This window comes from Balaenoptera physalus (assembly GCF_965194825.1).
Source record: "Balaenoptera physalus genome assembly, chromosome: 6".
NCBI classification, from domain to species: domain Eukaryota; kingdom Metazoa; phylum Chordata; class Mammalia; order Artiodactyla; family Balaenopteridae; genus Balaenoptera; species Balaenoptera physalus.
In genome coordinates this window covers 106,353,556-106,379,425 of record NC_138885.1, presented here as the reverse complement: position 1 = coordinate 106,379,425, position 25,870 = coordinate 106,353,556, and the positions used below count along the sequence as shown (strand labels likewise).

At 47.3% G+C, this 25,870-nt stretch overlaps 1 protein-coding gene across 1 annotated transcript in view; it reads right to left on the bottom strand.

The window, feature by feature from the left end:
- SMARCAL1 (SNF2 related chromatin remodeling annealing helicase 1) overlaps positions 1 to 25,870 on the bottom strand; it is a 48,277-nt gene that overhangs the window by 9,551 nt on the left and 12,856 nt on the right. Inside the window, exons 6-12 of the mRNA XM_082466203.1 lie at positions 22,643 to 22,793; positions 20,862 to 21,020; positions 19,074 to 19,139; positions 12,413 to 12,553; positions 9,714 to 9,932; positions 3,523 to 3,593; positions 185 to 287 (exon numbers count right to left, since the gene is read on the bottom strand). Of these exons, the coding sequence (XP_082322329.1) occupies positions 185 to 287; positions 3,523 to 3,593; positions 9,714 to 9,932; positions 12,413 to 12,553; positions 19,074 to 19,139; positions 20,862 to 21,020; positions 22,643 to 22,793 (910 nt within the window). The remainder of the gene's footprint in view (positions 1 to 184; positions 288 to 3,522; positions 3,594 to 9,713; positions 9,933 to 12,412; positions 12,554 to 19,073; positions 19,140 to 20,861; positions 21,021 to 22,642; positions 22,794 to 25,870) is intronic.

Sequence of the window (25,870 nt, the reverse complement as noted above, 5' to 3'; positions counted from 1 at the left end):
TAAAAGATGGGTTAAAACAAACCTGTTCATGGTTCTACAAGCAAGAAAAATTATTCGGAAAGTCGTCAGAAATGTTTCCGGAAACCTTCATCTCATTTCTTTGCTCAGATCTGACCTTGGCCTGCTTAGCAGCTGACACACAAACAAGAAAAGCATCCTGTGCTGAATTTCAAAGGGAGCTTACCTTCCTCTCAAGCTCATTAGTAACTGCATCCAAGACCACCTTATGGTGTGCAAACACTAGAAACTTCTCTCTTCCACTTTCCAGTAGGTCCAGGATATATTCACTGCATTTGACAATGACAACACAATAAATTAAACACATACGCAATCCAGCTGAGGTTAATTACTGAAAAGTGACTGCATCTGTAGACCTTCCGGGTACCTGCCTCCCCAGCTCATTCTCTCCCTCCTCTGAGAGCTGACCTCTCCCCCCTGCCCTCAGGAACTGTGGGGAAGTCATCTTCCGCCATATGCAGAAAGAGTTCTCCGTACTTTTTAGTCATCTCCCAAACACAAATAAATCAAAGTATCCTTACGTTTTACGTGTCTCTGATAGGTTACTGAAACATTCTTATTACCTGGGATCATACAAGATAATTAACAGTTTGCACTTTGGCTGCTACTATCATTATAATGTGTTTTCAATAAAGATTGAAGTGTTGTTTACAGATCTGAAAATGCCTGGGCAGGGACTGAGGGATTCTTGACAGTAATAAATTTCTGGAAATGTAGTATTGAGACGTAAGTAATAATACTGAAGAGACGTCAGGGATCGCCCTCCAGCTCCCTCCCACATCAGACTGCAAACCACAGGGCCAGCAGTTAAGGCAGTGGTAAGTGAATTCGTTTCCAAGGCCAAGGAATATGGGGTGAAAAGGCCTTGTTTACATGGTCTTCATTCTGCTTTTAATTTACTTCTCTCCTCCATCCACTGTGTTTTTCTCTTGACTTTCTGCTCCTTATCTTTAGCTGTGGCCTTAAAGGAAGGCAGCGACCCCCAGGAGCTGTAAGGAGGAGAGTCACCCAGTTGGCAGACCCCAAGCTTGCCCTGGCACTAGCGCCCTGCAGAGGGTTCCCAGTCCCAGTACAGGTCACCGCTCCTGCACGGGCGGCGGGAAGGTGAGCTTCCTTGGACAGGACACAAGGAGCCCTCACTCTGCCTGAGGCCATCCCCACACGTGGGTGTGTCTGGGCAAAGAACAGACATTGCTCTCCTTGGAGGACAAACCTCCAAGGTTTCCTATTATAGTACAGGTAGGTGGGGAAAAGGTAAGTGGACTCTCTTCCAAACATCTAAGAATTTTTTCAAACAACACTATGACCAACTATGGTATGGATTTGAGTTCAATCTGTGAATTGTTCGTACTAATAGAATCTACTTTAATTAGTTTGAGAGACATAAAATTTGCCATGATATAAGCAAAAAAGTTAACTGCTACAGCATCAGAAAGTTACAAGGCCACACAATCAACTTGGCCAGCCCATAAACACCACGGCCCCCAGCTTTCCTAATGCCTCTCATCCCTCTACATCTCAGACGTGGCATTGCTGCTCTGCCCTTCCTCACGTCCCTGAGTTACCAAGCTGGAAATATCTGCCGACCACAATAACCTTGGCTTTGTATTGAAAGATGTCCATTAAAATGAAAACCAACAACAGCAAAAATGGGAAGAAAAGCAACTATCAGAGGAAATTGGGGTTTTAAGATTTATAATCTAATTTCCACTTACTAGCTGTATGATTCTGAAGTTTAGAGATTTACGTTAGATTTACTCAGTTTCTGCATTTTAACTTATTCTACTGATCTCACGAGGAGTCTGTAAATGTGACATGAGTTAACAGATGTCAAAACTGTTGGAAACTATAAATCACTATATAATTTATCATGGAATTGTGAAAAAGTATGTATAGGGTATGTTATGATTTGAATGTTTGTGTCCCTGCCCCCCCAGTTCATAGGCTGAAATCCGAACCCCCAATGTGGGGCCTATGGGAGGAGATGGAGTTAGTGTTCTTATAAAAAAGACCCCAGGAAGCGCCCTCCCCCTTCCGCCATGCAAGGACACAGAGAGAAGATGGCCGTCTACGAGCCAGGAAGAGAACTGTCCCCAGACTCTGAATCTGCCAGCACCTTGAACTTGGACTTCCCAGCCTCTAGGACTGTGAGAAATACGTGTTTGTTGTTTAAGGTGCACGGCCTACGATATTTTTGTCATAGCAGCATGAATGGACTAAGACAAGGTATTACCGAAGTTTATTTATAAGGTGGAAAATGGTTAGATTTAAAATTCCTAAGGGAAATGGGTGGCTCTGGGCCCAGCACTCAATGGACCCTGGATTTTGTAGGTCACAAGCTGAGAGAGCGAGGGAAGGGGCTCACACCCATGCCATGTGTTATTCAGCAGCACATGAGAAATGTCAGTGGAGGCAATTCAGATTAGTGTCTGAGAGACAAGTTTCCGGGCCATAAAAACCACATCTGGAGTTCATTGGTCTCTTAAACAGTATCATAAATGAAAAGGGCAGTGCCCAGAGGGTGAAGGAGAGCTGCCCAACATTCAGGAGTCTTTGCGGAGAGTCTGTGATTTGAACAATGCAGCGAACTCACTCTCCAACCGCATTTAAGGGTGCGGAGGGAGAGGCCGGTGGGGCTGGGAGATGCAGAGGCTGAGTGAGAGGGCAGGGCAGGCTGTGGGTCTCCACTGATCCACAGATCTCGGTCCCCACAGCCAATCTGGGACCGCTCAACCCACGCTAAATTCATTTCACTGTAATTGAATCACTTGGACCATTATCCTGCCTGAGCCTCACACAAATGTTAAACAGTAAAAAAGTAGGCAAGCTGCACATCGTTAGACTTGCTTCAAGTTTCTATCTCAGTGATATGTGAACAGCAGTGGGTTTTTCTTTCTTTAGCCAAGGCAGACAATTGACATTTTTTTTTTCAAGTCAGTGAATAATTTTAAGAACAGAAATTATTACACCAGCTTTAGTTGAGAAGGCAGAAGGAGACCAAGTGTGACAACAGCCACTTGCCCATATCTTTTGAACAAACGATGATATTCACCTTCTTTCTTATTTAGGTAAATGACAGCTGAAACATGATGTCTTTGGAGACGACCAGAGAATCTCCGTAAGGCAGCTTCTTGGTCTTCTGTGAAACCCCTAATTTTTTTCCTACAGGCAAGTGACCACAGTTCTCTTAGCAAGAGGAAAACTTCCCTTCAGTGCTTGGGTCACCCCACCCTGCTCATAAGTGGCTCCAGCTCCAGCTCACTTGGGTTAAGACAGGATCTCACAGGGACCCCAAGCACATCCTGGCAGGGCTCCAGCGACAAGCCTACTTATGCCTCCTGGGTGATGAGGCCGTGGTGCCCTAAACTTTATATTCAAGGCAACTATCATTCAAATCTCTAATCACTTCTTACAGAGCAATAAAACCGTCCTGACGGACTAAGATAACAGGTATTTCTTTTCAAAAAAGACAGAGAGAGAAGTCGACACTTGGTGACCACTTACATGACAGATGGGATTTTAGCTTCAGCTGTTCGGTTGAAGAAGAGAATGAGGGCTTCTTTCTGCTGCTGTTTCTGTGGAAGGAGAAATCGAGGGTTTAAAGTCTCCCACTCTGAGAACTCCGTGACACGGTGACATAATCATCACCACCAAGAGCTTTACAAATCCCAACATCAATCGCCAGAGCCAAGAGGCCCTGACTTATCCCCTCGCTTTAGCCACGCCACAGGAACTGTCTGGACTCTGGTTTTGTCCTGGGAGACAAAGTAGCATTATAGCTATTCTGTCACCCTTCGAGAACTGTTGTGAGAATCCAGTGAGGCAAGGAACATGCAAGCTCTTTGGAAGGGCATTGCAGGTAGTGCTTCACCATCCATACCAAGCTCATGTGCTCAGCGGGAAGGTGGCCCTGCTAAGCACACCTATTTACTGTAGGTATCACAGCCTGGTGACAACTTACACATGACAGTGGCCCACGAGGTTCCCCCACCCCTTTCCTTCTGCCAACTTGTGTCCATACCCGACTAAGCTCACCTCTAAGACTTACTGAGTCATTTCCAACTGACCCCAACTAGTCTATTCTAGTATCATCTCAAAATGTTATTCACGTGTTTCTGGCCTGTGTCCACAGAAGGTAATTGACTTCCCTCAAGAGGAAACGGTATTTTCTTTAGAGTTTGCATCTAAATAAATCCGAATAAAGAATGCTAGGGCTTCCCTGGTGGCGCAGTGGTTGAGTCTGCCTGCCAATGCAGGGGACACGGGTTCGAGCCCTGGTCTGGGAAGATCCCACATGCCGCGGAGCAACTGGGCCCGTGAGCCACAATTACTGAGCCTGCGCATCTGGAGCCTGTGCTCCGCAACAAAGAGAGGCCGCGATAGTGAGAGGCCCGCGCACCGCGATGAAGAGTGGCCCCCGTTTGCCACAACTGGAGAAAGAAATAAATAGAAATTAAAAAAAAAAAAAAAAAAGAATGCTAACACAGGAGGTGCTTAACCAGTTTCATAACAATATGAGATAACATTTACCATTACTCTTGGGTTCCCAGAGAGGACAGATACGCTCACCATCCTTGGTAGGGCAGCCATCCCCTTCCACTAGCCAGCATGGGCTTATAGATGCTCCTACATTTTGGGCCTGGGCCCTGTGAGGCCAGTGATTGACATGGCAGCTTCCTCACGGAACCAAGAGATGACCCAACAGTAATAACGCCTATGGCCCTGAACTCATTAATAACTCAGGAAAGCAGTCACAGCTGGACTGTACCTTAAATTACAGACACCACAGATGGTGAGAAAAGCCACCTGGTCAAAATCGTTTTTTGGCTTTAAACAGCATCTCTCCTCTAGGCCTTGACAAGAAAGAAGAGAGAGACCCAGGAACCATAGGAATCCGTAGGGGCACTGACGGGGCAGTGGATCCATTTCATTTTCTACATGAGTCGTGGCAGTGGTGGGCACCGTCCCCCTCCTATTCTGTGGCAGCAGTTCAATTAAACAACTCTCACCTCCTGGGAACTCACATTGAAGATGTGATTCTGTGTGTGTGTCTTAACTTGTTTCTCAGCCCCAGGCCCAGTCAGGATTCTGATGAGGCTCTGGACACACACACTTTTCGCGTGTGGCCCATGAACTCACATGGAGTCCATTCGTGTCTCTCAAAGGGTCCCCTGCAGCAGGTTAGGCCCTCCAACTGAATGCGTCCCTAGTAGGATATGCTGAAGGCACAGTGTCAGGCTCCCATCTTGACGACCTCACCCGCAGCGTGTATGCCTCAAGCAGACTGCACCCCACCCATTCTCAATCCACAATTAAACTCCTGTTCCTTCAGAGACTCTTGTCAGGTCCTTCCTTCCCACCACACTCACTCCACACTTGCTCTTAGAAAGGGAGAGGGCAAAACAGATGGAGAGATGGTAAAAAGCACTTTCAGAAACCCTGCCCCAAGATTTAACACGCAGAGCCAATGTGGGTGTGAGAAAACAAACATCATTATTACACACAGCTTGGGGGATGGTACCCTGGGCTACTAACCCTTTTGGGGCTGATTTATCAATAGGTACCAAAAGTCTTCAAAATATGCCGATGCTCTGTAATGCAGCAACTCACTCCTAAAATTTATCCTCAGGATAGAATTGGAGGTACACAAATTCAGATGTAAACTGCTTTTTCAGTGTAGTGTTACTTAGCATAGAGAACAACTGAAATAACTTAAATGTCCAACTACAAATGATTGGCAAAATTACAATACAGCCAGGTGAGAAAACATTATGCAGTCTTCAAATATTATGTTTTAAAAGAACATACAACAACATGGAAAAGGATACAGATATAGTTTTGTAACTTGCTTTCTTCCCCACTTGATGTATCTTTACAAGATCCCAATTTTGCTTTTAAAATACATATGTTGCTTATTATGTACATAAGTTATAGTATACATAGAGATAAATAATATATATTTTAAAGCAAAATACACATAAATTTTATAGAAAAAATACCGAAATGATATATGCCAAAATTATATAATATAAATAGATGGGTTAATCTTTTTTATAGTATAGTATAAAAAACACTTAATAAATGTTACATATTATACTTTTCTTTATTTGGCAGATTTTATACAATAGATATCTATTGTATTTTTAATGTGGGAGAAATCAATAGTTTTATCTTAAAAAAAAAAAAGCTCCTCAAACTGAGTAGACATAATACTAGCCCATTAACTATCTTACTTCTTTTGTCAGCCATGGACTGGGAAATTTTTTATTTATTTATTTATTTATTTTTTATTTTATGGCTGTGTTGGGTCTTCGTTTCTGTGCGAGGGCTTTCTCTAGTTGTGGCAAGCGGGGGCCACTCTTCATCGCGGTGCGTGGGCCTCTCACTATCGCGGCCTCTCTTGTTGCGGAGCACAGGCTCCAGACGCGCAGGCTCAGTCAGTAATTGTGACTCACGGGCCCAGTTGCTCTGCAGCATGTGGGATCCTCCCAGACCAGGGCTCGAACCCGTGTCCCCTGAATTGGCAGGCCGACTGTCAACCACTGCGCCACCAGGGAAGTCCCTGGGAAATTTTAAATAACCTGCACTCTTTGCTCCTGCCTCTTAGATTTTTATTAAATTAGATCCACTGGGTTCTGAATTTATTTTTCTACGTTGCAATCTAAATGGATTGTCAAACAGCAGAAAGGTGAGCTGATGCCATCACCAGGAAGTCTGCGTGGACCAGCTCCGCTTTTCTGTTCCTGGTCTTGCTGATCAAAAAACGGCTTTAGACAAAAGATGATTAGAGTCAGCTTTTCTTAGCCTGTGAAGAGCTATCTATTATTTTGGCTGAAAAGGAGAAGAAGCTTTCACTGTACATTATGTTTTATAAATTGGCTGCTTCACCTTGGCTTCTGTGATTTAAAGCTTTTTAAAAAATGTCTTCCTCCAGAGGCGAAGGTGTGAGGGAACAAAGAAAGAAATCACTTTTTGACAGGCTAGCAGTGCTTTGCTGGAACCGCCATAACATGTAAAATTGCAGGGAAACTTGGGGCTACAGAGTCACTATAAAAATGCTGGTGGTGGGGTCCTTTCTGCAGATTCACAGACTAAAACCACAAAACCATGATTCTCCATTTTAACACTTTCAGTCCAGGATTTCACAGCCAGTCAGCGCTTGGAAGGCATGCTGATGGCCGTCTGGCCCACGCCCCGGCTGACACTGGCTCCCCGGCCCGGGTTCAGGTGGCAGGAGGGCGCTCCCAGTCAGACCCACGGTTTGGAGATGCACCAAATCTGGGGCTTTACAGTAAGAAAGGTTCTCATGTTCTAAAGGGTCGTGCTCATAAATTCATCTGCTACTTGGATTTTCCATTATAAAAGTGAATTTACATTAAAGAACACAAAAGAAAACCACATTTTCAAGAATTTGTCTTACTATCTAAAAGAAGTTAGTATCTGGCTTGAGCATCCTGCTGAAGGCAACCTGTATCTATTCAATTTGTCTCTCTTAGGGACAAACTTAAATTTCCCAAGACACCAAGGAAGCACATAGCAATTCTCCAGCACTGGACTGGGAAGAACTCAAGGCCCCCTTCTCCACTGGATTCTTGAAGAATTACACTGCAGTTCAGGGTTTGTTTTCACAACCTGCAAAATAGTGTTAAGACTCTGGGCTGAAGAAGCAGAGACAACAATCACACACAACAGGTAGGACTGAGAGCAACTGTCACAAGTCCTTCGTACTTTTCCAGCACCAAGCCTATGAGGCAGGTCGTGACTCCCCTTTTTAGGGAAGAAACTATCTACAAATCCCAAAGAATTTAAGGGATTTGCCTAGCTACGGGGAGTTATAAACACTCAATATTCCTGATCTCCATGGCTCAGCCTAGTCAATTTCACATCCCTGTCGATAAACTCAGAAATCAAACTTGCAGGTTACATCTGAAATCATCTTTGGAAAGAGCCACTCACCTAACTATGTACATTGGCGGAAAGTTTAAAAAATGCTTTCAAACCTTGCTGCACTAAGTTCAAAATTCCCATACTTCTTTTTCTTTTTGGCCGTACTGCACAACTGACAGTTGCCTCTTGACCACTTGATGTGACTTTCCTCCTCAATTCTAATGCCCACAGACCGCTTTGTCAGTTGTCTACACTGGCTGCTCTCCACCACCTGGTTCAGGAGATGGACTGGGTACAGGTGAGGGTGTCCTCTGGGCACTCCCACAAAATACTAATAGACTTTCTTCCATCACACACACAAGGAACTAAAACATAGCATTTTATAAACATTCAGACCTTTGCATCTAAAAAGATCATGCATCTGAACTTTTCCCATTAATATTACATATGCTATACATGTTCATTGGTTTCCTTGTCTGGTGGAGTTCACTGGTGGGCAAAAGTTAGTAGACATTAAAGGTTTAAGAAAGTTCTAAGAAAAAACTAAAATTGAGAAAACATTTTTATTCACTGCGTTTTTTTCTCTAGAAATCAGAACACCCTGGTTCTGCTCGTGGTTCCACTGAAATATAATTTGAGAACCACTGGTCTGTATGTCCACACCAATGTTAAGGAACTTTACTTGAAAACTCCACGGCAAAGAGGTTATGCCTGCTCACTTCCTCCAGGCCATCCTGATTATTATGTATAATACAGCATAAATTAAATACTGCTAGACAAGTTACCAGTGCATCCTCTACCCTACACTGTTTCTTAAAAATTACTAGCCAGTCTTGTTCATCACATGGTAAAATAACATTAAAAAAAAAAAAAAATCACACATTCTGTCTCCTGTCATCTTATTTATTTTGTACTCTCCCAGAAGGCTGGTATCTCATGTAGATCTAAGTTTCTGTATACAGGGTAATATCAAGCCCAGATAATGCTTTATGATAATGTCAGAAAATGTCAATGACTGTCATCTTGGGAATGAAAATGGCAAGGTTTTTATCCCAAGAGGACAGAAACGGGGCTGGTATAGATTACTTTATAGCACTTAGCACAGTATAACACTAAAGACAGATATGAAATGAAAGTGTTTTGAAAAGACAAAGTCACCATAGTAGAAAGAGCCCTTATAGGGCTAACAGGCTTGGTTATAGCCTCAGCTCTGCCACGAAGTAGCCATAAGACCTTGGGCAAATCCCACTCTCTGTGAGCTTCAGTTTCCCCCTCTATAAAATGGGGGTGACAACTTGTTGCCAACCATAAATGACCGTAATAAGGATTAAAGGTTAAGAGGGTTTGAAAACTCTTTGTTATATAAATGTCAATTTGTTTTTTTGACTAAAGCAAATGACATGGCATGGTTAGAGTGTTAACAGATATAACAAATACACTTAGGACTAATTTCTAACGACCGTTACTAAAGGAAGTATTCTCAAAATACACTAAATATAAACTCCAACTTTCTTTGAGGGATTCAGAATACATATCACCATCCTGTGGTTGCCCTGGGGTTTATCTCTGTGACTGTCCGTCAACAGTGATCTACACACGTAGAAAACTGCAAATTAGTAAGAGATTTTGGAAGCGGACTAGGTAGGCTGAGAAATGAAGCAGGCTCACCATCCTGCCCGGGGCGGGGGGGAGAGGTTACGGGAAGACAAGGTCGGGGGACTCTGGGTCAGCTCTGCGGTGCACCCCCAGGGAAGGAACAGCTGTGCACAAGGGGACCTCCCAATCCCCATCTCCAGCCCCGGACTCACAGTGTTGTCCTTGGTGGTCATCTCCTTGGCCGCGGCATCCAGGGCAGCTCTGGTCCTGGCGCTGATCTGGCCTGGGGCGACCACCACCATCTTGCGCTGTTTGGCTGGGAGCTGGGAGAGGACGTCGCCCTTGAGGCGTCGCAGCATGACCGTCTCCTCCAGCAGGAGCTTCAGCTCCCCCAGGTTGGAGGAGCCTGAATAATCCCATCCCCAGGGCAGCTGTGGAGGCAGAACCGAGACACAGCTCGTGAGAGTCCCCAGGGCCAGGACCAGAGCCGTCACCTCCGGGAATGGCCTTCTCACAACCCTCTCTTCCCTTGGCTTTGTTCAGAGAACTTCAAGTGGCTTTAAGCGATGAATAAAACCTTACAGAATACAAATGAGAAACAGGAAGGAAAAGGAAGAAAGAAAGTCAGGAATGAGAGAACCAAAAACGTGTATCATGGCGTCCCACAATTTGGCGCTAACCTTTCTGGCAGCAAAGGCAAGATGTCAAGTGGTTTGGTGCCTGTTACATTCAAGAACAAACGAGACACTCAGTTGTCAGACTCTTCCCATACACTAAATGCAGAAATTTTCCCTAGGGCTTACCCTACAGAGCCTGGTGCACAAGGTAACAGATGATGCTCTAATATCTTTACTTGATGAGGTTTACAGGGATTACGAAGCTGTTCTTCCCCAGCGTGGGCCTCACCATGTGTGACCTGGTGAATGCCATCGCGGTGGCCATGGTGGAGGCGGCGGAAGGGAAGAGAACCCAGAACACAGGTGCTGCAGTCTTGCTGAAACCAGAGGAGGGTTTTAGAGTGCCCAGGCAGTCCTTCATAAAAACGGTTCCTTCATTTAGCAGCTCAAGGAGGCAGTGAGCAAGAATGTCTACTTCCTACCACACAGGTAGAGAAGACGTTACCAATTAAAATAAAAACCCTGTCCTTCACTAACAATCTTACTGGAAACAGGACTGACTTCTACGGTCTTGTAGAAAATCAGGGAGCCAGGGTGTCTGCTGCCTTAGGGTTTCAGCTGCTCATTTTCCCTCGTGCCTCACCCCACCCTGGACTGTGAACCACCGAGGGCAGGGGCTAGGCTTGATCATTTTCGAGGGCCAGTGGACCTAGTATAATGCTGGAGATGTGATAGGTGTCCTGTAAACCTCTGTTAAATTGACAGCAGGAAGAGACAGCCAAAGGTGGAGAAATAAAATGATCAAAAACTGCTTCTTCTTTTAAAAAAATACACTCTGAAATCAACTGGAAGTTCTCAGCAAATGCCTTCACGGTATAGGGCTGAAAATGAGCTCGACATGGGGCATTCTTTTCAGTGGCTTCTCTTAATGCAAGAATCTGGCCACAGTTAAAAGAAAAAAAAAAAGTAGGGACTTCCCTGGTGGCGCAGTGGTTGAGAATTCGCCTGCCAATGCAGGGGACACAGGTTCGATCCCTGGCCCGGGAAGATCCCACGTGCCACGGAGCAGCTAAGCCTATGCACCATAACTACTGAGCCTGCGCTCTAGAGCCCACAAGCCACAACTACTGAGTCCACGTGCCACAACTACTGAAGCCCGTGCGCCTAGAGCCCGTGCTCTGCAACAAGAGAAGCCACCACAGTGAGAAACTCTTGGCAACCAGAGAAAGCCCGCACAAAGCCATGGAAGACCCAACGCAGCCAAAAAAAAAAAAAAAAATTAATTAAGTAAATCTATTAAAAATACAGGTTTTAGAAATTGTGATTTTATTTATTTATTTATTTATTTATTTATTTATTTATTTATTTATTTATTTATTTATTTATTTATTTATTTATGGCTGTGTTGGGTCGTTTCTGTGCGAGGGCTTTCTCCAGTTGCGGCAAGTGGGGGCCACTCTTCATCGCGGTGCGCGGGCCTCTCACTATCGCGGCCTCTCTTGTTGTGGAGCACAGGCTCCAGACGCGCAGGCTCAGTAATTGCGGCTCACGGGCCTAGTTGCTCCGCGGCATGTGGGATCTTCCCAGAGCAGGGCTCGAACCCGTGTCCCCTGCATTGGCAGGCAGATTCTTAACCACTGCGTCACCAGGGAAGTCCAGAAATCACGATTTTGATTGCAGTGGCATTTGTTTACAAGGCTTCCTCTGCCATTTTTGGAGAACGGAAGCTGTGCAGACTGTAGCTCAGGGGCAGCTGCTCCATTGGCACCGTATTCATAGAGATAATTTGCAGGTCAGAGGCTTCTGGCCTGCTGACCAGGCACGATTCACTATAATGAGTTGACATTTACGAGCAAAGGCCCACTGATGAGAGCCCACCAGGGGAGCCTGAGATCATGCTTCCCACTCCACCTGTTCAAAGGCTTCCTCTGTCCTTTTTGCGCAGAGTATGTAGGGCCTTGGCCTCACCTGGAGCTCTCCTCAGTGCCCTTCTCTGAGGCAAGAGCTGTTGGCTTTCAGAGCTCCAGGCACCTACGCATTGGCCACTGGTCGCTCTACTGGAAAACACTAACCTGGAATCACCACAAGCGTTAGAACTCGGAGGGGCTGCTCTTATCTTACCCTAGAGGACACTCCAAGGTCAGAGTTAGGGGCAAAGCAGAGCTAAAATCTGAATCCAGCTCTATGGCCAGTGCTCTTCTGATCACACCACAGCCAAAAAGAAGGAATGGAAAGGGAAGTGTGAAAATCAGGGTGGGGGTGGGCGGGGAAGAGGGGGAATAAAGAACAAATACCCGCTTGGCGCCACAGTAGCGAAGTCCAAAGGTGTGGAACTGAGGGAAGAAAGTCGGCCTGACGGCGAGGATCTGCGTGTAGAGCTCTGCCGGCCGGGACATGGCTGGGGTGCCCGACAGTAAGATCACCCTCTTGGCAACCTAGAACACAAAAGCCCAAGGTGCTGAGACACACAAAGGACACGCAAGGGATGTCCCCAGCACCCCCAGGAGTTGGAGCCGAGGCCCCCGGAACAGTACACCCCTGGAATCTTGCATGAACACCTTCACTTCCTCGCACTCTGACCGCAGGTACTTCTCAAGTTCGTGCATCTTAGATCCAAGGTAGATCTAGATTCCAAAGACACTATGGCTGGCCTCGCTCCAGAGCTCTGGGTGACCACAACCTGGGAACTCTAAGCGAAGGAAGGTACCATGACCAGAGAAAAAGAGCATGTGTGCTCTAAGAACCTCACGGTGTGACCCGTGTAAGAGGCTGGGCGTCATCTCCTAAGCTGCCTCGGCCACACCCTCTGCCCGCATCTACTTTAGCACTTAGTCCCTTACACTGAATTCTATCTTGTCTGTCTCCCTCACTAGACTGCAAGCTTCTTGAGACCAAGGACTGGGCTGTGTCCACCTTTGTTTTCGTAAAACAGTGGCTGGCACAAAGTAAGCAATCAATAAATATTCATTGTATGCCTAAAAATATTCACAAGGAAGCTAACTGGTGTCCTACGGAACGTGGGGTAAACTCAAAGAATCCAGCATGGTTAGAGGAAGGGGAAGTAGGGGAGACAGCAGCAGGTCCAAACTTTTTCCAGGATGGATTTCTGACACCCAAGCTGAACCTATGAGTAGATAATGATACCTAGGACCAGCCCTTTCTCAATCCCAGGAGAAAGCATCAGCAATGGCCTGTGTATAAGCTTCTATTTGTTTTCTTTAGAGGAAAAAAAAAAAAGGCTGTCACTAACTCAGCGGCACAATGCTTCGAGCCTAGAGATCCCTGATTCAAGCTCATTTGGCAGTTAATAAGGACTTTAAAAGGTGGGACCCGGATCCATCTACCCTACACTCAGCCCAGGCCTGCAGCAGCCTGCTCAGCTGAGGGCAGGACGGGCATGAACAGTTGGTCAATTCCAATGACAGACTTCGGGTTCCTCCTTATCCTGACACCAACCTGACCCAAGAAGACCAGACCCAAAATCCTACCTCTTACTCAGATGAGAAAGAGGGTGAGATAAAAAAGGAGACACTTCCCTACTGTACTGGAACATGGAATGGCCAAAGATCACTGGAGGTAAAATCCATTTCAGCTCTGGGAAGGGACCCTACTGGGGGGCTCAGTTGTCTAGAAACAGCTTGTTAACCACTGTAACCTTGAGTTAATGATGGCAGCATAAGGCAATCGCATGCAGTCAGTCGCCTAGGGGAGGAAATTAGGTTTTCAGATAGATACACTGCCTCATCAAAATAAATAAATAAAGGTGCAGCAGAGGGAAGAAAAAGGATTCTTTATAAATATACAATATGTACCATTCTTGAGATGCACTTTTGCCCTCTCAGCAACTGCCAATACCTAATTCCATTATGACAGGAGAGCTATGAATTTCTCCAGCTATAATTTCCCACAGTTCAATTACCTGGGCCTTCTAATTTTCTACACGGTTTAATGCAGACTCATTAAAATAACAATAAGCTTCTTGAATGACGCCTGTAGCACCACTTGCCTTGGCTCAAGACCATTTCAATGAAACGGGGAAAATGAAAAGTCTTATCATTAAGAGAAAATCAGCTCATCATCCAAACCTATTCCCCACATCATCACTGCAGTAGCCTGGGGATGAAGCCCGGGCAGCAGCTCACAGATCAGGTGCTGGAAAGTAACTCCAGGGTTCTCTGCCCGATATTTATAGGACGGAGTTAACATGGAGTCAGACCTCCCATATACTGTCCAGACTAGGGGGGATGATGGGACCGTTGAAAATGGATGCTTGTGGGTGTTAAAAAAAGCAGAGGCAGCATTATGGAAAGAGAAAAAGGCCAGCTTTGAAAAGAAACCAGTACGGCGTCTCATCTATTAGGGAATGACTCAGCCTGCTCAGCCCCGAGACGTCTACTGTCATCACTGTCATCCGTAAGGCCTTTAATCGTGCCCGGTTTCACGTGGTTTATACGCCACCCTCTACCCTTGAGAACTTCCAGTTTAGGAAAATATAAATGCATAAAACTACATAAAACAACCCTAAATTGAACGCCTTACAGGTAACTCTTCTAGCACCCAAGAAACCCACAATGGAACAATGGAAAAAAACGATGTCTATTTAGCGTCAGAGAGAAGTTAGTTGATTCACACGAGCAGGGGATTCTTCCTGCAGCCTGCCTGATCACAATGGGGGTGAGAGCAGACCCTCCAGCGGACACCACTCCCGCTCTGGGCTGAAGAGGCAAAGAGCCATCTCTCCAAACGCAGAAGGACTGGGTTTTCTCTTCTAGGTGCAGAGGAACTGGGTTTTCGACTCCCTGCTTGTATATCACAAGTACTGCCATTGTAGTTCTGTATAAAACATCTAAAACCTGGTTACAAATCCAACAAAAGGGATCAGATGATACACATTCTGACAGATTTATACAGTAGAATACTATTTGTAAGAATGAGGTCCAGTTATCGGGAATGAGGTGGCATGATCACCAAGATACACCATTAAGGGAAAAAAGGAAGTTGCAAAACTGGTTGTAGAACACTCTAGGGAGGGAGAAAGGAAACAGACGTTGAATGTACTGACATGGGCATAGACTAATTTTTACAACTAAACCCCAAAATCCAGTAACTGTGGCTGTCTTCGAAGAGAGAGATCAAGGGACTGGGGGATCCAGAGGGGGGAGAAAGAGTTATTTTTCACTGTACATCCTTCTGTACTCTTTGAATATATCATCTAGTTAAACTACTTCGATGAAAAAGGAAAAGAAAAAGCTCAGACACCTTAGACCACTATTCTCATCTGATCTAGCCAATCGACAGACATAAAAGGACTCTAGGGGCTTCCCTGGTGGCGCAGTGGTTGAGAATCTGCCTGCTAATGCAGGGGACACAGGTTCGAGCCCTGGTCTGGGAAGATCCCACATGCCGCGGAGCAACTGGGCCCGTGAGCCACAACTACTGAGCCTGCGCGTCTGGAGCCTGTGCTCCGCAACAAGAGAGGCCGCGATAGTGAGAGGCCCACGCACCGCGATGAAGAGTGGCCCCCGCTCGCCGCAACTAGAGAAAGCCCTCGCACAGAAACGAAGACCCAACACAGCTAAGATAATAAATAAATAAAATAAACAAATTTATTAAAAAAAAAAAAAAAAGGACTCTACTCCCACAAAAAGAGAAACAGCTGTTTATTAGGGGAGGATGGTGGGATTCTGAGGGCCTTTCTTCTTCTAAAGAAATAATCTAACTGGTTTAACAATAAAAAGCACTATAAATAAAAAAAAAAAACCACTAAAGGAAACTCAAACACACCTCACTGCTCACAATGGAAAAGTCAGATACCCTTCAGGGCTGGAGTCACGTGGAGAAAGAGACCATGTGATTTGGCCTGAGCAGGAGTGAAGGTGGTGACGCACGGCCGGACTGGATTTCAGAGGCAACCAGCAAAAGGTAAAACTACGACCCAGAAATTCTGAGTGGAAGAATTCGTCCTAAGAGGACAAAGTATACAAGCTATGAACATACGGATGAGGTTCACTTGTAGAAGTATTTATAATAGCTAAACAGTGTCCAACACTAAGGGTTAAATCATGGGACGCGTCCATACCACAGAACGCTCCCAAGCCATTAAAAATGATCTTGCCCTACAGCTGACATGTTAGAAAAATAACCAAACTGTTAACAGTGGTTTTCTGTGTTGGAGGGATTAAAGGTGATTTCAGTTTTGTTCTTTATAGCTTTCTGTCTTGCCTACTTTCACACAGTTGACCCTTGAACAACACGGGTTCGAACTGTACAGGTCCACTCAGGCAGATGTTTTCAATCGTAAGTACTACAGTACTATACTGCCCGAGGTTGGATGCATGTCAGTATGTGGAGGAACCTCAGATATGGAGGGCCAGCTAAATATAAGTTAAAGGCACGCTAAACCCACGTTGCTCAAGGGTCAACTGTAGATGAAAATAGAACCACCTCGCTTAGCAGCCCAGGAAAACAGTGCTGTCGGGGAAGAAAGATGTCACATTTCCCAGGGGGCAACACCACCAGTTTCTTACGACCTAAGCAAAACGTCCTCTGCATGCAGCTGCTGTTTCCATTCAGGAAACCCACATGATCTGGCCTATCTCACAGACAGTAGGATATAACCTAATTACCTCATCACGAACATCTGCTGAAAATATTTTGACATATTAATTATCAGAATATAGTTCTAAGAGACGCACAAGTTAGAGGAACAGTCAAGTGGTATTAAACTCGGCCCTTCTTTGGCTCTTCAAAGGCATTATTTTCCTTCTTCCCAACTCTCCTCTTATTCCCAAAATACCTAGATTCACTCATTTCCTTAGAGTATCTGATCAGTGGTTCTCAACAGAAATGGCGAGGGGTAATTCCCCCTTCCTCCCCCGGGATGCTTGGCAAGACCTGCCAAGACAATTTTGGTTGTCACAACTGAAGGAGCCAGTGGCATTTAGTGAGTAGAGGCCAGGGATGCAGCTAAATGTCCTACGATGCCCAGGACAGCCCTGTGGATAACAACGAATTATTCAGCCCAAAATGTCAATAGTGTCAAGGTTGAGGAACTCTGATCTCAATGGAAATACAGCAGAGAGGTGGGAGGTTTGATTAACAGAATAACACAGGATGCCTCCTCCTCTTCCACTCAACTGTGCCAACGGTCCAACACACGTGAAGTCAATGTTATGGATGACAGTGGCTTCGAGACACCCATGAACAGGTTATATTCATGGGTTCTGTTTTGAAATATTAATTCATCCAAGTTCTACAGCCAATGCAGAGAAATACATACTAGTTAGTAGTTAAAATTTTGTTTTAAATGTGTCACTCTGAAATATATCCAAGATCTGAAAAATGTAGACATTGCTTTAAAAGGTCTGGCTCAGAAGCACATATTTCAGAAACCAATATTTAAGTCCAGCTTGCCTGACCAGGCAATGAGTGCATTAACAAGACAGTTGCTAAGAAGCTTTCCTATTATATCTTTAATGATATCATCTATCTACTGTGCAGTTTCTTTTGTCTAAACAATCAGGGGTACAGATTTAATTTTAGTTATGGCTGTAATATTGGAACCACAGTACCAGGGTCTATTAACATTTTTCAAAAGAAAACATATTAAAATTCCCCCAAAGAAGGGTCACCACTTTGGGAAAAACACTTAAGTGTGTCCATAAATGGCTCTCAACCTATAAACATTTATAGGTAATTTGGGCAGAGAATCAAGGTTTTTAAGTAAAGGACCTTTAGGTTTGGAGAGAATGACATAATCCTGCTTTGGAAGATGTTATCATATTACCTGTTACTCCGAACACAAAACAAACTTGAAATGAGCAGACACTCGAGTGTGTTTTGTGGGGAGTTGGAAAAAATTAATTTTCAAATGCTACTAAGTTTCACCAACATTCAGCATATTTGTTTTCCCTAGCTTAGGTACAACTTAAAGCTTCTTTTAAGCAATAAAAGCTGCAGTTTTAAAATCGGGTGCAACCCAAAGGCCACTTTACTAGAGCCCAAGATAAACATGCGCTTTTGTTTGCTCAGTTCATACAAACCAAAGGAGATTCCCCCAAAGTCACCTGTGAGATATTTCTACCTTGTTATGAGAGAAAAGACTACTTTTCTAATTGTACAACTTTTTTTCCTGAAGTAGGAAAAAGCTCACTCCAAATAGATGGAAGGAAATTTGGGGGCCTTCCCTCTGTTGGGGATGGAGGGGCTGGGACACAAAATATAGACACCGAAGTGTGTACCACACAAAGCATGGAGCTTATACTGCAGGTCAGAATAGAATGCCTTTGGATAAAGATTCAAAGCTGCACTGTACACACACACACAGACACACACACACCCACACCCCTTCTGCTCTGAAACCAGGACTCAAGCAGCCAAAGGCTCAGCATAGGTTAGACCACCCCAGAAAAGGATGCGGATGGCTGACCTTCCTGCTAACAAAACAGCCTTAGGGCGGCCCCAGAAAAGGGTATCATCTTATTTATAAAGCAGGTCTCAGCTTTGTGGCGCCTCTTGCTGATGCCCACGGCCTGGTTCTGAGTCTGCACCGTGAGAGCTTTGCCCCGCAAGCCACGTAGAAGACAGGCAGTCCCTCCTGGGCTGTTTAGAGGACCCGCTGCTGGAGGCTGTCCCTCTGCCTTGTCCAGGAGGAGCCCGAGGACAGTCCAGAGTGAGTTCCAACCTGGCCTGTGTCCTTCAACAGGTCTTCATCTTTGAGAGACAGACGACTGCACTGACCGCTAGTTCCTCAGCAGGATGTTAGGAAGAAAAACGAATCTGGTACCGAAGTCCTAGGCAGAGATGCCCTGAGTCAATGCTAAGTCACATCCACGGCCTGCAGCCCTGGACTTGCGGCCCCTGCTCCCCTTGGACACCAGTCCAGCCCGAGCAAAATAGAGCAGATCTCAGTGCCGAGTGGGCTCAGGCACCAAGTCTGTCCTCAGCAGCACTCACCTTGAGGAGGGGCACAGCTGTACGACAGCGGGCAGTCTTAATGTTTTTGAGGAAGTGAGATTCATCCTGAAAAGAAACAGTCACGTAAGTGAACAAGGCCAAATCCTGAGTAGACAGAGAGAGAGCCCACGTCAAGCTTGACCCTGGTACGGCGTCGCACTGAGGCTGCCTCTCTTAGTGCTTTCTCCTTCAAGGAGACGGCTGGGGGCCTGGGCAAGGACCAGGCTCTGGGGCACCTTCTCTATGACATTGTGAGCAAGTCGCTTCATCTCTCAGGGACAGTTTTCCACTTGCAGAGTGGGGCTGGCGACTCCCCTGCCCTGCCCACCTCGCACGCGGCACGGGACAAACCCCTGAAAGGTGCTCTGCTGTCTTGTCAGGTTGCACCGCCCCCTGCACAGCACTAACTCCGTGTGTTGAAGACCCGTGTGTGCCCCGAGCTGGCTCAAGGCTCTGTGGCCCAGCCCGCGCCTTCTCCCCCGCTTCCCTGAGCTCCCACAGGCTCTGGCTCCCGCGTCTCCGAAGGCCCTGGAACGGACTGTAATGATCTGCGTGTGTGTCAGTCTGTCTCACTGGACTGCGGCTCCCCGGAGACCAGGGGCTGACCGCTCGCTCCACACCCGCGGTACACAGCCCTGTGCAGGGCCCAGAGCTGCCTTCGACCTCTGGCTAGCTGAGCCAATGGACGAAGGCGCCTCCCTCGCGGTCAGCCCGCTGCCGGGAAACCCGAGGCAGAGGCCCCACTGCAGTCTTGTTGACGTGAGTGACTCAGAGGTCCTCAAAGAGTTTTCTAAAAACCCTTCCTTTCGCTCCTTCTAGATGAGACGTGCACTAGACAAGACGAGCAGCAAGATCTGGGAGGCCGCTGCAGGTAGAGAATCCTATTTTTAGAGGAGGAAAACACCACTGGCTTTTTCAGGTCACGTGTTTGAATAAAAAACCTTTCGTGTTACCCAGAGGCACTGGGTTTCCCTGTTCTGCCAAGAGGAAAAGCGAGGATGAGCTTCCCCCGGAAACCATCCACCGCAGGCTTCGCCCCGGGACGTCTGTCACCCGGACTGGGGGTGGTAGCTGGCTGGGCGGGGGCGGGGACGGGAGAGACTCACTCGTTTTCAGGGCTGTATTTGTGAGCCATGTAGACACACTGAGTACTGACAGAGGAGGCTGGAAGCCAGTCTCTCTAGACTTTCCTTCTGGAGGCTGAAAGGAGTTAGAAGAAGGAAAGCGGCAGCTAAAAGATGTTCCATCACATCTGGGAGCAGGACTCTAAACTCTAAAGCCTCCTTTAAAAAAAAAACACTAGGGTAAAAAGTGCTTTTTTTTTGGTAGGAAGGGAGCATCCTTATATCGGCTGGAAGAAAATCTATTAACTGTTTGAACTGCACGTCTGAGTCACGCCGACAGGAGGGCACCAGATGGAGGCACAGCCCATGCTGTCCAGGCTGTAGCTCCTGGAGCCCCGGGCCGTCAGGGGTTCACGTGCTCGCCTCCATCATGACCCCCCGTGGGGAGAGGTGGGCTAGAAACCCCCAGCACAGACCTAGTAAAACACAATTTTTCAAAAAGCGCCCGCCCCTGCCGCAGAAGATCCTAATACATAGCCAGGGTCGAGAACCGCTATTTGAGAGAAATGAAAGATCATTTCCCTACAAAATAAAGCCAGTGATTTCTACTCTCCTAGAAACCTAGTGAGGCTCCATGAGATTACAGATATGGACGTTCTTAGAGCTTTCGAGCAGAAAGTTTCCCCAGAGATAAAGTACTTAAAGACTTTGCCAAGTCACTTACAATGATGACAACTCTAAAAGGGGGTTTCAGCTGCTTTTCTAACTTGCTCAGAAGATCAAAACTGACAATGTTGACCAAGCCAGCTGTCAGGCGGTCCTTCCCAGTCACCACGACGTTGATGTGGTCTGGGCTCAGAGATGGCAGCCACTGACGGAAGGCCTGGGGGTGACAGGAGAGAACAAAACCCACGTGGCGATCCAGCCTGGCAGCTGCCAGCTGTGGCCCCGCTAACCCACCCACCGCCTCTCTCCACGCGGACCGACGTGAACGCTCCCTGAAGACAAACTCGGTCTCTTCCCCTCCCGGCCCTCCTGCATTCAGCATAACCTTGTCCCCACGAACAACCGTCGCTGCCCTGTTCCTCTCACCCACCCACTCCCCTTCGCTTTCCACTAACGGGACACTTCCCTCCTCGGTAAGCAAGCACTTGTTAGCAGTCGCTTTGGGGTGTCTGTGGATTCCACCTCTGTGACCTCTAGCTAGATGACAAGTTTCTGCAAGGAAAGACTGCAACTCTTTTCAAGAGGAATTTTATAAAGGAATTTTTAGCAGAGCCTGGTACGCCAAAGGCACTGCCGATGATGAAAAGGTTCAGTGCTTTCTACAAAGGCACCTGCTTTCCCCAGAAATCTTGCCATCTCTGGCCAAAGCCAGTACCTGGAGCCAGTGGACGGCCACCAGGTGCCTCTGTCCTTGGCCGGGGGTCTGGGTGCTCCCAGTGAGCCTGGGCTGACACCATTCTGACTCCGGGAGCGCTAGGCCAGGCTCTGTCCTGCTGATGAGCATCTGACCATCTGCTCTTCCCTAGAATTTCCGAGGGTGCTGTGGGAATCTAACGTGTGTTGAACTGTTAGTTCCTAGAGGCTCTGGCACAATTCAGATCACAAGGACAAGAAAAGCGTGAGGTACTGTTTCGATATGCACTTTTTTTAAGTTTTGCTTTCTCCTGGGTTGGAAGGGCATGTCTGGGCGTCAGGCCCCCTGGCTGCAGGCAGAGCTGCCTCCTCCCCAAGAGCAGCTCACGGGGGCTTAGTAACAGCCTCGGCATGAGGAAGCCGACAGCCAGCTCGAGCAGCATGAAGCTGGGAGAAGCTACGGCCGATGAACCACGTCTTCCATCCTCACCAAGTTTGCTTACGTAGAGTTTTATTCATCTCATGGGACTGCTCTGATCCTTGGATTTACGGGAGACAAAGCTCACAGCTGAGTGATAATACAATGGTCATGTCAGGTTTTTCTGCCATAAAAGTGCCCGGTAGACTGTGAACCTCCTGCCCACACCACCTGCTACCGGTGTGGGCCCTGAGTCCAAAGTCAGGAGGTGTGACCTCAAGGCCCCGGAACCGTTCCTCACTAGCAGCAAGCACGGTGCTTAACCTCTTGGAGAGGCAGTTTTCTCATCTGACAATGGGGTTAATATCTTGTGCCTGCTGCACACGGCTGTTTAAGGATGAAGGGAAATAAAGGAAGTAAAACTATTTTGAAATTTAAGTGGGGCAGAGGTGAAAGGTGTTCTTCGCAGGGGCACCGGAGGTGCTCGGGAAGCGTCTACTGACAGACGGAAGCAAGTCTGAGCTTGGTAAGGCCTTGCCCTTCCTCCCTAAAGGCCTAGCCTGATTCTAACTCAGAAAACCAGGAGCCTGGCCTCAGCAGGCTCCCCTCCTCCTTCAGCTGAGACAGATCTTTCGAGCTCCCCAGGTCCTGTCCCCAAACTGTCGTTTGATGACTCTGACACTGAGGAAAGCCTTCCTCGTTAAAATCACGGCACCAGGAGAGCTGACCTGCTCCCAGGTGAAGCGCACAGATGACGGTACCACCACCAGGAGCGGCCACTCCCTCCGGTAATAGGCGGCTATGCAGATGGCTTGGATGGTCTTCCCCAGGCCCATGTCATCAGCAAGCAGCAGGCGGCCTCTTTTCGCTATGGCAAAACTGAAAGCAGACACGGTCAGGACAGAGCACGGCGCGCTTCCCAGGGCGTCGGCTAACCCGCCATCGAGCCGCCACGTGAAGCCACACGGCCGCTCGGGTGTGGCTACCAGCTCGCAAGAGACCTGCTCCGCCGAGAGGGAAGCCAGGGGCCAAACCGGGGGCAGGGTAATAATAATCAAGAAAAGACTACAAACAGGGACAACGTGAAATGTAGTCAAGGGGGAGGGAGAAGCTCTAGAAGACAATTAGGTCATGGAAGCCGAGGGAGGGAGTTTCCAGTAAGAGGAGTTACCCTCTGCCTGGCGCAGGCGAGGCCCAGGGGATATAAAGGAAGAGCGTGGGAAACAGTCCCTAACGAGGGGCTGGGAGGGGCACGCTTGTCACATGAGGGATCTGCAGGGAAGGGAAGAAAGAAGAGACGGTGGGGTGGAAAAACGGCTTTCTCAAGATCAGAGAGGACTCTGTACGCATAAAGCTGGCAAAGACAGAAAACGCTGGAGAAAAGGAGGATGGCCAGAGAGAAGGATGGAGCAAGAGTGTCTGCCTAAGAGGAGCACCGACCTCAGCAACGTGTCTCATTACCTAGCAGCCTCCGGGGTACCCAAGCCCTCCAGGGCAGCAGCCCTTGCTTACAGTTTGTGAATAAAGCACGGAATTATTATTCTACTCCTTCGGAGCCCGACTGGCCTGGGTTGGAATCCCAATTCCACCACCTGGGAGCCGTGTGCCTTTATGCAAGTTATCTGACCTCCTCGTGCCTCCGCTGTAACGTGGAATAACGACGAGGCCTACCCCAGAGAGTGTTACGGGGGTTCATGATGTTTAAAGCACTTAAAACAGCGCTTGGTGCCATCGTTAAGTGCTGGGGAAGTGCTTCCCTTATAACAATTATTCCCCCAAAGGAGAAAAATAACCAAGACACAAACAGTGATGGTGACTTGCTTGACTGGCATGTGAATCAGTGAAAAGCTGAAAGGATCGCCCGTGCCAGATACCTGGTCTCCCGCTGCAAACACCACTCCTCTGTCACCGGAATTCCTAAAGAACTGATCATTTGCTCAGGAACCTGATAATAAACCAGTCGACTAGCTCTCCTCCCTTCCTTCTCACCCAGAAAAGACAGAGAACGTGCCCTCTTCTGACCAGCAGCTGCTACGGCCCACAAGAATTCCGGGCCGCACATGGCCTTTCTGAATTGCCTGGAAACGGTGTTTCCGCCCTTCAGAAGCCAGTGCCCAACAAAGGTGGGAAAGTGAGCAGCGGGTCTGCGGGTGGCGTGAGCCCAGGACACCCAGGCGCAGCAGACAACGAGCGTCCTGTCGTGGTCCTGGCACTTCTCTGTCCTCCCAGCTGCCACACGGCCCACCGGTTGAGAGGTGGTGCCCCCTCCCCTCCCCCCTGGCCGTGGCCACCAGACTCCTGCAATGGGGGGGAAGGGAGCCCACCCTCCCCTTGTCATGCTGACCTTGGTGAAATCTTCCGGACCATTTCCGGGATCAACTCAGACAGACGCATGCAGAGAGACAAGTATAAAAGACTTATTTTTTTTACATTACTTTCTGATTTACAAAACTGGTGGTCAGGATGGCCAGGGACACCTACGCAACAAACCAGGGAGGGCCTTTTGTTTCAGCCTCTGAGGCGTCGTTACCATTTACAATGTCTGCACGGCTTCATCCACCTGGTCATTCCCAAAGCAGAACAGACCCTTGAATTTCATAGCCTTTCCTTTTACTCTGCCTTGAGGCAGTCCAACTAAGGAACAAAGTGATCACAACTGAGAACAAAGATGTCACCTGGATAATAGAGAGACAATCACACAGCTGAATGCCGTTTTCGATGGTGTAGTTTGTATTACACAAAAAACGCTGCACTCGTCATCAGAAGATAGGATTTTAGCCCCAACTCCACTTTTGGAAACTGAGCAGATTTAGACAGAGAACTGTCTTCCTTGGTCTCAACTCACTCCTCTATTAAAAGGAACCGTTTAGATATTAGAGCAGGCTGATATCTATCTAAGAGATTTTGCTCCGTACATTTAAATGAGTTTCCAGTTGTAGTACTTACATAAAAAACAAAACAAAAACATGGAATTGACAGCCCTTCCCTTAATACCAAACTCCTCCACTTCAGGGAATGAAAGTTAAAATCTGGAATTAATGCAAAGTTTTGAAGAAAGGCTGCAAGTACCATTAGCAGTTTCAGAGCCATAGAGAAAAAGATGCAAACAGTTGGCTGTGCTCTGGCTCTGATGTACATACCCTGGGGTGCCTCACACCCACCACCTCTCAGTGTGCACCGCATGTGCCCAGGGATCTCCAGGGGAGCCATGGAGAACCTGGATTCTGAAAACGGGGGCTGCCCAGGAGCTGGGGGTGGGCAACCTCTCTCAGCATTAATGAAGGAGACGGAGGAAGAAAGATGAAAGGGAAAACCCACCTTGAGCCTGGGTAAAACGAGGCCCAAAGGACATCTCAACAGATGAAAGAAACGGCAAAGTGTGTTATCTAAGAGAGATGGCAGCTGGAAGGCAAAGGGAGAAAAGGGTGTGGGCAGACCTGGGACCGTGGGGATGCAGTGAGGTCCCACTGTGCCCAAACTGCACCTGGAGAACAAAATCCTACAGAGACAGCAGCCAAGCTTTAACCAAAACACCACAAGTGGGCTGCACGTGGGCAGGCTGCCTTCGTGGACCATGTCCATTGACAATGTAGGTCCTTCCTTTGCATGGGGCTCTATCTCCAACCACACCGCCTGACATCAGATCTAGCTCTTATTATTTCTACACGGAGTCTCAAGACAGCCTCTTCCCTCTCCTCCACCTCCCATCTTTCTACTAGAAGGCAAATTCTGGGGCAAACCCATCATTTTGTTTCTCCTAAGAAACTCTGGAAAAAGGGACAGGTCAGGACACGGGCTTATCTTTTTTCTTTCTATCAATATAATAAGAGCACTTTCTTTTGGAAAACCACCACTTTACACTCTCAGTCCAAGTAATTGGGGTGGGGCAGGTCCTACCCTTTCGCTCCAGGGATGGGCCTGTCACCTGGTCTTACCAGGAAGACCTCCGAGGCCCC